The sequence below is a fragment of the Bos indicus x Bos taurus genome, chromosome 5 (assembly GCF_003369695.1).
Source record: "Bos indicus x Bos taurus breed Angus x Brahman F1 hybrid chromosome 5, Bos_hybrid_MaternalHap_v2.0, whole genome shotgun sequence".
In the NCBI taxonomy this organism is placed as follows: Eukaryota; Metazoa; Chordata; class Mammalia; order Artiodactyla; family Bovidae; genus Bos; species Bos indicus x Bos taurus.
The window spans coordinates 79,586,955-79,601,489 of record NC_040080.1 but is presented as its reverse complement, the minus strand read 5'-3'; the positions used below and the strand labels follow the sequence as shown (position 1 = coordinate 79,601,489).

At 37.1% G+C, this 14,535-nt stretch overlaps 1 protein-coding gene across 2 annotated transcripts in view; it reads right to left on the bottom strand.

The window, feature by feature from the left end:
* The window catches only part of LRRK2 (leucine rich repeat kinase 2), a 207,551-nt gene that overhangs the window by 168,003 nt on the left and 25,013 nt on the right, over nt 1–14,535 (bottom strand). For both annotated transcript variants that reach the window (XM_027542587.1, XM_027542585.1), the window contains exon 11: nt 12,969–13,075. In XM_027542587.1, coding sequence (XP_027398388.1) covers nt 12,969–13,075 — 107 coding nt within the window. The remainder of the gene's footprint in view (nt 1–12,968; nt 13,076–14,535) is intronic.

Here is a 14,535-nt window from a genome sequence, read left to right as displayed (position 1 = left end):
CAGACAAAACTTGTAAGTAGAAGTAATATATGTATTCTAAATTACTGACAAAATCTGAAAACTCATACTTTTTCAAAATCTAAAAAATCATCAAAATATGGTAAGAAGTTGGTTATTCAAGTGTTGATGAGGAAGTAGATAAAAGGTAATGAAAAATGGTACAGTTGCTATGGAAAACAGTATAGAGATTCCTTAAAAAACTATGAACAGAACTACCACATAATCCAGGTATCCCACTTCTGGATATTTATATTTTAAAAAACATGAAAATACCACTAATTTGAAAAGATATATGTACCCCTATGTTCTTCATAGTATTATTTATAATATCCAAGATACAGAAACAACCTAAGTGCCCATTAGCCAATGAATGCATAAAGAAGGTATGACATACATATATGGTGCAATACTACTCAATCACGAAAAAAGATGAAACCGTGTCATTTGCACCAACATGGATGGACCCTGATGGTATTATGCTAAATGAAATCAGTCAGATGATGAAAGATAAAGACTGTATGATTTAACTCACACGTAGAATATAAAAAACAAAATAAATGAACAAACCAACCAAAAACACTGTGGCAGTTACCAGAGGGGAAAGGGGTAGAGGTGGGTGAAGTGTGTAAAGGGGATGAACAGTATGGTGATAAATGGAAACTAAATTTTTGGTAGTGAGCACACTGCAGTGTATATATAAGTAGAAATAAAATGTTGTACACATAAAACTTAGTATAAACAAATGCTAGTCCAATAAAAAAACTTTACTGATTTTTAATTAATCAATTAAAAAAAGAATAATTTGATTATTTTTCTCAGTCAAATCAAAAGCTTTAACAGCTCCTCCTAAAATGGCTAAATTCTAACTAAGGAAATAATTTACATCATAGGAGTTATTCTAGATCAGCAGTTCCCACACTTCAGAGTACACAAGAATTCTCTCAGGGACTTGTTAAAACAGATTGCTGAGTTTCAACTACACAGTTTATGATGCACTGGGTCTGTATGGGGCCCTAGAACTTACATTTTTAAAAAGTCCCCAAATGATGCTGCTGGTCCAGAGACCACACTTTAACAATCACTGTCTTGGACATGAACTCAATTTGAGATTTGAAAATTAAGAACAGAAATTTCCTCATACAGTACACCTTGGATAAAAAATTACAGCATGGAGTCACTTTAGAGTTTATAGAGTTTACATCTCATTTACCAGCTCTCTACACAATACCCATGACCTCTTCTACACCATTTTAGCAATAAATTATCTGTTATAAAAGACCAATAACAAAAAGCAACTTCCTTCAGGCCTTCACTTCAACAGTTACCTTGCTTCCTCACTGCATAGTCACAATTTCATCACCTCTGAACACTAACATGTATACTTTTTCTTTGCTTCATATTTTTTTTTTTTGGCTTCACATTCTTTGTAATACAGTCAAGGTTCACATATCATATATATCAATTAGCCTTTTTACTTATCTTTCCCACTAGAGTAAAAGCTTCATGAACCTGGGATTTCTATTTATCTGATGTAGCTCAGGTGTCTAAGGCTCAATAAATACTAATTTTATTAACTAATCAATTAAATGAATAAAATGTCACACAAGATGTTTGAACCTTGACCTGGGAACCACCATGACAAAACCCAGTTTTGTTGACCACCAAACCAATTATTTCCCTATAAAACTATATCCAGCCCTTCCTATGCAATGTTCCCAAGTGTCTTTCAATGGAGACTGGTGAATGAGCTGCTTAAGTTCTTACTATTCTCATAAGGCAGAACTCCAAGGACTATGCAAAGGGATCCGAGGAAAGTTAACATGGCTGGGAACCAAGAACAAAGAAGTATGAAGTCAGAAAGACCAGATAATTGAGTCTGAACAAAGAAATCAAGGTTAATTTCAAATGTAACCAATCCTGAGGCACCATAGTAAGAATCAACCCTTGATCAGGGAGTGATCAAGATTGCACAGAAGATTCTTCTCAGGGAAAACCCTGAACTCACTTCCTCCCATGAGCACACCAAAATTATAACTACTTACAGTGCAACAATCTATGAAAATTATCTGAAAACTAGCAGAAAAGATATTCCACAAGTAAAGATATAAAGAAGGAACTACATGAGATGACAGGAAGGATGGGGAATGTGATACAGTGAACACCCACACTACCAAATAAGCAACCAATAAACAAGAGAATAATCAAAGAGGTTATTTACAGAAGTTCTCCCTATGAATCAAGGGGTCCAAGCACCTCATTAATCCCTCAAACCTGGAGGTACTGGGCTTGAGCCCCTAGAACATTTGGCTTTAAAATCCAGCAGGGCTTGCACAATGAGAGAGCAAGAGGGCTATAGGAATCAGAGACTTCACTCTTAAAGAGCCCATGAAAAGTCTCATACACTTGGAAACCTAGCATGCAATAGGTTTAGAAGAGTCTGGATCAGACCCACTTGCTATCTTGGAGAGTCTCTCAGGGAGACAGAAGGCAACTGGGACCCCCTTGGGAGAGTCACTCCAGAAGATGCCGCTGACAGCCATTTGATGTAGCATATTTTACCACGAGGACATTGGTACCGGCAAGTGCCATTTTTGGGTTCTGCATCTATCCAAGCATCAGCTGTGCTTACCAGCAGGTAGGCACCAGAACTGAAAATCCCCAGGGCCCATAGTCAGCTGCCCTGGGACTCCCAGGCTCACAGCCAGCTAACCAGGGACCTTACGCTACCAAGCAGCATGTTAACTCCAGCTCCAAAACCCTGTGTCTGCAGTTAACTGCTCCAAGACCTCCCAGACCTTAAGTCAGCCATGCCAAGACACAGCTCCACTTACCCGTGGGATGGAACCAGTTCCAGAAACCCCTAGTCTGTGCAGTCAGCCATACTACGACCCTGTCTTGAGCACCAACGACCAGCAGCCTCTACACAAGGAGGTCTCGGCAGCTAACCCACCAGAAATGGGCCCCACCTACACAGCACCACAACATTCAGTGGCCCACTCAGACCATGCAGAGGGCACCACTAGATCATACAGCTCTGTTAGCCAGAAAGGAGTGTACTATAAGGACACTCCTGTAAGATTAGGAAACATAATCAATCTAACTCAATATACAAACAAAAACAAAGAATTATGCAAAATGAGGCAACACAGGAATATGCTCCAAATGAAGGAACAAGATAAAATCTCAGAAGAAGAATTAGCCAAATGGAGATAAGCAATCTACTGACATCAGCTCAAGGTAATGATCATAAAGATCCTCAACAAACTCAGGAGAAGAATGATGAATATAGTGAGTTTATCAAAAAGCTAGAAAATATAAAGAAGAATGAAACAGAGTTGAAACAGGATACAAAAACCAAAATTAAAATTATATACAAAAATCAACAGTAGATTAAATGATATAGAGGAATAGATCAGTGAACTAGAAAACAGTGTGATGAAAATCACACAAGCTGAACAAACAGAGGAAAAGAAATTTTAAAATATGAGAACTCCCAGACAACATCAAGCATACTAACATTTTCATATAGAGATCCAAAAAGGAAAAGAGAGAGAGAGAATGGTAGACAAATTATTTGAAGTGATAATAGCTGAAAAATTCCCTAAACTTGGAAAGGAATAGATATCCAGGTCCAAGAAGTACAAAGTCTCAAACAAGATCAATAAAGAGAGGTCCATAAAAAGACACATTGTAATTAAAATGACAAAACTTGAAGACTAAGAGAGAATATTAAAGCAAAAAAGAAGCAATAGTTATATACAAAGGTATTCCCATAAGTCTGTCAGCTGACTTTTCCATATTAAATTTTGCAGAATACCAGGGAATAGTGGGATCCATTCAAAATGCTGAAAGGAAAAAATAGTCTATCCAGTAAGGTTATCATTCATCTGAAGGAGGGATAAGAGTTTTTACAGACAAGCAAAACCTAAAAAGAGTTCTGCACCATTAAACTAGCTATTAAAAAAATGTTGGAGAGACTTCTCTAAGTGGAAAAAAAGAAGCCCACAACTAGAAAACAAAATTTATGAAAGGAAAAGATCATTGGTAGAAGCAAATGAGAGTAGCAGATCACCCACTTAACAAACTAGTAGGAATAGTAAAATTATCAATGTCTACCGTAAGTATACATAGAGATAAAACAAAAAGATGCAAAATATGATGTAAAAAACATTAAATGAGACAGTAGCAAAATTTGACTCAGTTGTATTGAGGTGGATGAACCTAGAGCCTGTTTTACAGAGTGAAGTAAGTCAGAAAAGAATAAAACAAATATATACTATCACATATATATGGAATCTATAAAAACATTATTGATGAACCTATCTGCAGAGCAGGAATAGAGATGGAGCTGTAGAGAACAAATTTGTGGACATGGAGAGGAAGGTGAGGGAACAAACTGAAAAAGTAGCATTGACATATATACACTGCTGCTGCTGCTAAGTCGCTTCAGTCGTGTCCAACTCTGTGCGACCCCGTAGACAACAGCCCACTAGGCTCCTCTGTCCCTGGGATTCTCCAGGCAAGAATACTGGAGTGGGTTGCCATTTCCTTCTCCGATGCATTACTATGTGCAAAACAGATACCTAGTGGGAAGCTGCTATAAACACAGGGAGCTCAGCTTGGTGCTCTGTGACAACCTAGAGGGGTGGGATGGTGGGGGTGAGAGGAGGCTCAGGGAGGGGATATATGTATGCTTATAGCTGACTCATGCTATAGCACAGCAGAAACCAGCACAAAATTATAAAGAAATTATCCACCAATTAAAAATAAACAATAAATTACAATCAAAACCATAGAAATATAAAGAATCATAAGAGATTACTACAATTACATGACTATAAAATGGACAACCTAGAAGAAAAGGACAAATTCCTAGAAATATATAATCTCCCAAGACTGAAGCAGAAAGAAATAGAAAATACAAACAGACTGATTGCCAGTAATGAAACTGAATCAGTAAACAAAAAAAAAAGTAAACAAAAGAAAAAAAAACTCTCAGCAAACAAAAGTCCAGCACCAGTGAGCTTCATAGATGAATTGTACCAAACACTTAAAGAATAGTAAATGCCCCTACTTCTCAAACTATTCTAAAAACTGAAGGGAAAGGAATGCTTGCAAACCCATTCTGCAAGGTCAGCATCACCCTGACACAAAACCAAAGATATCACACAGAAAAAAGAAAATTACAGCCCAATATCACTGATGAGCATAGATGCAGAAATCCTCAACAAAACATTAGCAAACCAAATTCAACAATACATTAAGGGAATCATACAACATGATTCATCCCATGGGTGCAAAGATGGCTGAATATTTACAAATCTGTCAATGTGAAACACCACACTAACAAACTGAAGAAGAAAAACAGCATATGATAATACCAAGAGGCAAAAACAAGTTTTGATAAAATTTAATATCAATTTATGATAAAAACTCTGCACAAAATGAGTTTAGAGGGAGGATATCTCAACATAATAAAGGCCTTATATGAAAAACCTATAGCCAATATCATAGTCAATCAGGAAAGCTGAAAACATTTCCTCTAAGGTCAGGAAAAAGACAAGGATGCTCACTCACTTCATTTCTATTCAACACAGTATTAGAAGTACCAGCCACAAAAGACAGAAATACAGGGAATCAAAACGGGAGGGGACTGAAACTGTTTGCAGATGACACGATATATATAAAGAAAATTCTAAAGATGCCACCAAAAATACTAGAACTAATAAATGAACTCAGTAAAGCTGCAGATGCAAAATTAATATACAGAAATATGCTATGTTTCTGTATACTAAGAATGAACAGTCAGAAAGGGAAATTAAGACAACAATTCCATATACAACTGTATTAGATAGAATAAATCTAACTAAGGATGTAAAAGACCTATACTCAAAAAACTATAGACACTGGTGAAAGAAAATGAAGATGACACAAACAAATGAAAAGCTATACTGTGTTCATGAATTGGAAGATTTAATACTGCTAAACCAACCAAATTATCCTAGGCAATCTACAGATTCAGTGCAATCGCTATCAAAACATCAATGGCATTTTTCACAGAACTAGAACAAACCATTCTAAAATTTGTATGAAAACACAAAATACCACAAATAGCCAAAATCTTGAAAAAGAACAAAACTGAAGGCAGCATGCACCCTGATTTCAAACTATACTACAAAGCTACAGGAATCAATACAATACTGGCCAAAAAAAACACCAGATACATAAATCAATGGAACAGTTTAGAGAGCCCAGAAATGAAAACTTAGATGTTCATTTAATCGCCAACAAAGTATGCAAAAATATACAATGGGGAAGACAGCTTATTCCATAAATGGTGTTAGGAAAACTGCACAACTACATACAAAAGAATCAAACTAGATTTATTTTCACATGATATACAAAAATAAACTCAAAACAGATTAAAGAATTAAATGAAAACCTGAAATCATAAAACTCCAAAAATAAAAGAAGCAGTGTGCTCTTTGACAATGATCTTAGCAATATTTTTTTTTCAATCTATCTCCTCAGGCAAGGGAATGAAAAGTAAAAATGAATAAATTGGACTACATCAAACTCAAAACCTTTTTCCCAATAAAGGAAACCATCAACAAAATGAAATGACCACCTACTGAATGGAAGAAGATATGTGTAAATGATATATCTAATAAGGGGTTCATATTCAAAATATACAAAGAATTCATAAAATTCAAGATCAGAAAAACAACATAGTTAAATTGTGGGCAGAAGACCCTATAAACATTTTTCAAAGAAGACTTGGGGATGGCCAACACACACATGAAAAGATATTCAACATTACTAATCATCAAGGAAATACATATCTAATCCATAAAAATTTATCACCTCCCAATTGTCAGAATGGCTGTCATCAAAAAAAAGCACAAATAACAAATGTTGGCAAGGATGTACAGAAAAAGGAATCCTCATGAACGGTTGGTAGAAATCCAAATTGGTGCAAGCATTATGGAAAATAGTATGGACACAGTTCAAAAAACAGAACTACCGTATGATCCAATGATTCCACTCCTGGATATTTACCGAAGAAAACAAAAACACTAATTCAAAAAGATATATGGTCATACTAAGTGAAGTAAGCCAGACAAAGAAAGACAAATACGGTATTATTTATGTAAGGAATCTAAAAAAGTGAAACAAATGAACTTATTTTCAAAACAGAAACAGACTCACAGACATAGAAAACAAACTTATGGTTACCACAGGGTGGGGAAGGGATAAATTAGGAGTTGAGGTCTAAAATATACATACTACTATATATAAAATAGATAACCAACAAGGACCTACTATATAGCACAGGGAACTATGCTCAATATTGTATAATAACCTATAATGGAAGAGACCGTAAAAAAGAAAACATATATATATATATATGTGTGTGTATGTGTATGTGTATATATATATATATATAAAAAACATATATATGTAAGTATAATTGAATCACTTTGCTGTATACCTGAAACTAACACATTATAACTCAAATATATTTCAATAAAAATTGTTTTAAAAAAGAAATAAGGTATATAGACCTATATGTTCATTGTAGCATTATTCGCAGTAACCAAAATACATAAGCAACCTAAATGCTCATTGATAGATGCATAAATAAAGAAGATGTGAATATTACTGAGCCATGAAAAAAAATAAAATCTTGCCACTTGCTGCTGCCTGACAGACCTTATGCTAAGGTGAAAGGGAGTTATGCTAAGTGAAATAATTCAGACAGAGAAAAACACTGTATAATTTTACTCCTATGGGGAACCTAAAAAGCAAAAGAATTGAACAAACAAAACAGAAACATGCTCATAGTACAGTGAACAAACTGGTGGCTGCCAGAGCAGAGGACAGTGGGGGATAAGTGAAATAGGGGAAAGAACTTAAGAGGTACAGACTCCCCATTACAACATAAAGAAGTCATAGGGATGAAAGTGCAGCATGGAAATATAATCTTAATAATGTACTATTTTTTGTATGATGATAGATGATAACTAGACTTATCATGATGACCATTTTGTAATGTACAGAAATATCAAAGCACTGTATTGTGAACCTAGAAATTATAGGGTGCTACAGGTCTGATGTTGGGAGGGATTGGGGGCAGGAGGAAGAGGGGACAACAGAGGTTGAGATGGCTGGATGGCATCACCGACTCAATGGACGTGAGTCTGAGTGAACTCCGGGAGTTGGTGATGGACAGGGAGGCCTGGCGTGCTGCGATTCATGAGGTCGCAAAGAGTCAAACATGACTGAGCGACTGAACTGAACTGAACAGGTCAATTATATTTCAAGAACAGACTAATAGAAAAAGAGATCATATTTGTGGTTACCAAAAGAAGGGTGTACTGAATGAAGGTGGTAAGAAGGTACAAACTCCCATCTATAAGATAGATAACTAGGGCTGCAAAGTACAACATACTTCATATGTTATACTGTTGTATGTTATATATGAAAACTGTTAAGAGAGTAAATCCTAATCCTCATCACAAGTAAAACATTTTTTTGTTTTTCTTTCACTTTGCATCTATATGATATGACGGATCTTCACTAAACTTACTGGACTAATCATTTCCTGAGGTAATTCAAATCATTGTGCTGTACAGCTTAAACTTATTTTGTGATCCCATGAACTGTAGCCTACCAGGCTCCTCGGTCAATGGGATTTTCCAGGCATGAATACTCGAGTGGGTTGCCATTGCCTTCTCCAGTGTATCTTCCCAACCCAGGGATTGAACCAGGGTCTCCCGCATTGTAGGCAGATGCTTTACTTTCTGAGCTACCAGGGATGACCTCATACAACACTTTACATCAATTATACTACAATGAAAATTGAAGAAAAAAGAACAAAAAAATTTTTTAAGTAAAAACTGTACATCTTCTAAGTAAAATACCACTGTTTTGCATGAAGCACATGGAGCAGGACAAGCTTTCATCCGGGGACATATCAATGGTACCAGCTAATCAGAGCATGTGATGTCTACCTGGTCACTATAGGCTCCTTATGAATTGAACTACCAGTATAAAAAAAGGGATTAAGCTCACAGCTGATGCGATTGATCCATTTACCAAGAAGAGAGAGGTTGCTACTACACAGTGGCTACAGGAAGCCTGTCTGAGATCTAAAGTAATCTTGAGGAGCCTCTTGATACCTCCATCCGCAACAGTAAAAGTGAACTGAAAATTATAGCAACCGACACAGTACTATATATAAAATAGATAACCAACAAGAACCTTCTATACAGCACAGGGAACTATACTCAATAATTTGTATAATATGTTGCATTTCTATCTCACTATAATGGAAAATTATTTCAATTCCTAAAAGATGATGCTGTGAAAGTGCTGCACTCAATATGCCAGCAAATGTGGAAAACTCAGCAGTGGCCACAGGACTAGAAAAGGTCAGTTTTCATTCCAATCCCCAATTGCACTAATCTCACATGCTAGCAAAATAATGCTCAAAATTCTCCAAGCCAGACTTCAGCTGTACGTGACCTGTGAACTTCCAAACATTCAAGCTTGTTTTAGAAAAGGCAGAAGAACCAGAGATCAAAGTGCCAACATCTGTTCGATCATCGAAAAAGCAAGAGAGTTCCAGAAAAACATCTATTTCTACTTTATTGACTATGCCAAAGCCTTTGACTGTGTGGATCACCACAATCTGTGAAATATTCTTAAAGAGATGGGAATACCAGACTACCTGACCTGCCTCTTGAGAAACCTATATGCAGGTCAGGAAGCAACAGTTAGAACTGGACATGGAACAACAGACTGTTTCCAAATAGGAAAAGGAATACATCAAGGCTGTATATTGTCACCCTGCTTAGTTAACTTATATGCAGAATACATCATGAGAAACGCTGGGCTGGATGAAGCACAAGCTGGAATCAAGATTGCTGGGAGAAATATCAATAACTTCAGATATGCAAATGACAACACCTTTATGGCAGAAACCCAAGAAGAACTAAGCCTCTTGATGAAAGTGAAAGAGGAGAGCGAAAAAGTTGGCTTAAAATTCAACACTCAGAAAACGAAGATCATGGCATCTAGTCCCATCATTTTTAATGGCAAATCAATGGGGAAGCAGTGGAAACAGTGAGAGACTTTATTTTTTTGAGCTCCAAACTCATTGCAGATGGTGACTGCAGCCATAAAATTAAAAGACGCTTGCTCCTTGGAGGAAAAGATATGACCAACCTAGAGAGCATATTAAAAAGCAGAGACATTACTTTGCCAATAAACGTCCATCTAGTCAAGGTTATGGTTTTTCCAGTAGTCATGTATGGATTTGAGAGTTGGACTATAAAGAAAGGTGAGAAGAATTGATGTTTTGAACTGTGGTGTTGGAGAAGACTCTTGAGAGTCCCCTGGACTGCAAGGAGATCAAACCAGAGCATCCTTAAGGAAATCAGTCATGAATATGGAAGGACTGATGAAGCTGATTGAAGCTGAAGCTCCAATACTTTGGCCACCTGATGTGAAGAACTGACTCATTTGAAAACACCATGATGCTGGGAAAGATTGAAGGTGGGAGGAGAAGGGGACGACAGAGGATGAGATGGTTGGATGGCATCATTGACTCAATAGACCTTAGTTTGAATAAACTCCGGGAGCTGGTGATGGACAGGGAAGCCTGGCATGCTGTATTCCATGGGGTCGCAAACAGTCAGACACGACTGAGCAATTGAACTAACTGAACTGATGCATATATGTATGTATAAAAGGCTTTTCACGTGTCAGTAGTGGTAAAGAACCTGCCTGCCAACGCCGAATTCATGAGACATGGGTTCAATCCCCAGGTCAGGAAGATCCCCTGGATGAGGATATGGCAACCCACTCCAGTATTTTTGCCTAGAGAATCCCATGGACAGAGGAGTCTGGCAGGCTACAGTCCATAAGGTCACACAGAGTCAGACACAACTGATGCGACATAGCATACAGCATATGTATGTCCAACTGTGCTATATACCTGAAACTAACACAACATTGCAAATCACCTATACTTCAATAAAAACAAAAACAAAGAAAAAAAAGCACAGCAACCAGAAAAGGCAGTATGACTGAGGACTTTGATCTTTCATGGGTGAAGGTTTGGGTCACTCCAGAACCAGGAGCCACGCAAGTTCCAGTTGAGGACAAGGGAAACATGGAATGAGGAGATGAAGACAGAAACTATAGATACTAACTTTATATATATACACACACCAGCTGTCACCTGGTGACCAATTACAGAAATGAGTACTGTAGTAGCTTTGGCTAGTCTCTCCATGACTGTTACATGTATGTGTCTATTTGTATAAAATAGTCCTTCTTTAAAAAAAAAAAAAAAAAGCAGAAGTTTAAATCTCACAAAATCATGGTTGTTTTGTTGACATATCAAATGTTCCCATGGAGTTAAGAACCACAGCACCAGCACAATGTGTTTTGTACATGGTAAAGGTTTGTCTACTCTCCGCTGCTGCTAAGTCACTTCAGTCGTGTCCGACTCTCTGAGACCCCACAGATGGCAGCCCACCAGACTCTGCCGTCCCTGGGATTCTCCAGGCAAGAACACTGGAGTGGGTTGCTATTTCCTTCTTCAATGCATGAAAGTGAAAAGTGAAAGTGAAGTCGCTCAGTCATGTCCGACTCCTCTCGACCCCAGGGACTGCAGCCTACCGGGCTCTTACATCCGTGGGATTTTCCAGGCAAGAACACTGGAGTGGGGTGCCACTGCCTTCTCTGGCTGTCTCCTCTCTAAGGTGCCTCAACAAAAGCAGCAAAGTCCAGTGTTCATTTTCAAGAGTGAGACCCCTACACACAGCCCTACAACCCAGGCCTCTGCACAGCAGAGGAAGGGAGATTCAAGAAGAGCAGCTCCCCTTTCTGCCACTTCCACTGACTCATTATCCTTTGAGAGCAACCCCGATCAATCTCTCAGGGCTTGGCCAGCCCAAGCCTTTTATGATGGCCTTTTCAGTGCCATCAGAGATGAAGTGAGAAAGAATGAAAACAAAGAAGTGATTTTCCTCTTGATCTGACTTAAATAACCGTGTACGGAAACATGCATGAGGAGGCTTTTTTCACTCTACTCGGGTTCTCTACTAAAAGCTGATGCTAACACTGGTCTTTTTTTCCAAGCTTTCAGTGTTCTTCTGTATTTTTTCCCTTCAAGAATATCCTTCAAGAGCTGCCAAGTCCTAATGCTTTTATGATTAGTTTTCTCCCAAGATTTTCTGGCCGTATTTCCTATTTATTAGGGCTGAGCCCTAATAAGAGCAGCCTGAGCCTCAATTCTAAACCTCAAGAGTTCTTCCAAAGGTATAACAGCTATTTTTCTCTCCTAAATAATGGAAAGCTGTAAGATTTACATGTAAAGGACTATTTTTTTTAATTTTTATAATGGACAATTTTAGAATATTTTATAATGGTGACTCTCTCTCTATCCACTGCATTCCTAAGAAAAAAACACAGGAACAGTGTATAAAGACAACTGGGGTGGAAAAGTGACCATTTGGCTACTGTTACAAATATTCAAAACAAGACCACTGGACACAAGCTAAAAGTCCATGCATAAGAAACTGGAACATAAATGAGGACATAGGTGTGCATTGGGAAACTACACAACCATCAAAAATGGTAATGTGGGAATTTATATTAGCAACATAAAAAAAAGAAATGTAAAATTTGGTTATAAAAGATTATAATAGCATTCCATTTCTCCAAAAAACATAAAATGTATTGTATATGTCATGTGTAAGTACATACACAGAAATCCAGAAGAAAAGCATCAAAATCTTATTTTCTTCTTTCTCTTTTTTACCTATTTGTCAATATATCTATATGTCAGATATATATATTTACATATTTGAAGTTTTTACAATTATCACTTTTATAATTTTAAAAATACCACAAAACATGTTTCAGTATACTAAAAAATATGGTGTACCTCTTACCATTTTGTTCTAACAGAGTTGACAAAGCATTTGCAGATGCCTGGAAGACTTCTTTTGATGAAGAGTGCATCAGCATGGACAGCATCACTTCCCTGTGAGCTGGGAACCTTGCACAAATTCAATCACAACATTAATAGTAATCGCTTTAATAATTAACTCAAATATTCACTTACTGTTATCTAATCTAACAACCAATAAGGGCAGATAAACAGTGTTTTATGCCACCTCTACTCACAGGAGAGCAGTGTTCTATTTACATTATATTCAAATACATTAACTACTAATAAAGTAGCATTTCTGTTTCTTCAAAGTAGATAAGCAGTAGAAGGAGAAAGTAGAAGACTCAGTAAATATATAAATAGGTGCTAAGAGTAAAAAGATTAAGTGAGAAAAAGGAGATGATGTAAGCAAGAAAGGAAAAATTAAGAATCATAAAGAAGTAGAGTGAAAAATTTTAATTTAGAGCTTAAATATGTTTTAATGATGTATTTATTTTAACAATCTCCTGTGAGTTTTAAAGGATTAGTATCTATGAATTGAAATTTTTATAAATTGCAGCATGAACCAACCTTAACTTCTTTAAAAGATTGCTCAAAGCATATTAGAAGGCTGGTTTAACACATATTTTTCAAAATTTACAGTTTCCATTCAAACTAGAGACATTTAAATAAATAGAATCTGTCATTAACTGCCTTCTAATTGCCAGTTGATCACTATGGAAATGAGGGCATCCCTGATAGCTCAGTTGATAAAGAATCTGCCTGCAATGCAGGAGACCCTGGTTCAATTCCTGGGTCGGGAAGATGCCTGGAGAAAGGATAGGCTACCCACTCCAGTATTCTTGGGCTTCCCTTGTGGCTCAGCTGGTAAAGAATCTGCCTGCAGTGTGGGAGACCTGGGTTCAATCCCTGGGTTGGGAAGATTCCCTGGAGAAGGGAAAGGCTACCCACTCCAGTATTCTGGACTTGAGAATTCCACAGACTGTATAGTCCAGGGGGTTACAAAGAGTTGGACACGACTGAGAGATTTTCACTTCACGTCACTATGGAAACAGGCTGTCAGAATTTGAGGTGCAGAATAATACTATTCAAATTTCCAAGGTAAGGCATTCAAAATTTAAAATTGAGAGGCTATGCAGAGCCAACAGTACAAACATAAGCAGTTGCTCATGGACATGAAACAAATCAGACATACAGAACTCCTGTTTGCAATGTGCATCTTTGTCTGGTCTTATGATGTTTAAATGGAGCTCCCATAGAAAGCATCCTCAAGAGCTGACAGTTATACAAATAACCCTTTCAAGAGAAGACAGGTTAATACCACCACATAAAGTGGGGAGTCACTAAAGGAGGCTTCTAACCACATCTAATTACTGATACTGACAACATCCTGGCTAGTAACCACAATAGAAAAGGTCACAGACAGCTCTGCAATTTCTGTCAGTTGAGAATAATTAGTACTTATAAATTATTAGCCAGAAAACTGAAAGGTTCTTTCTTGATGATTCATAAGTTACTGAATGACTCTTGATTCTAAATCTCTCCATAATAACTCTCACACAAAGAGA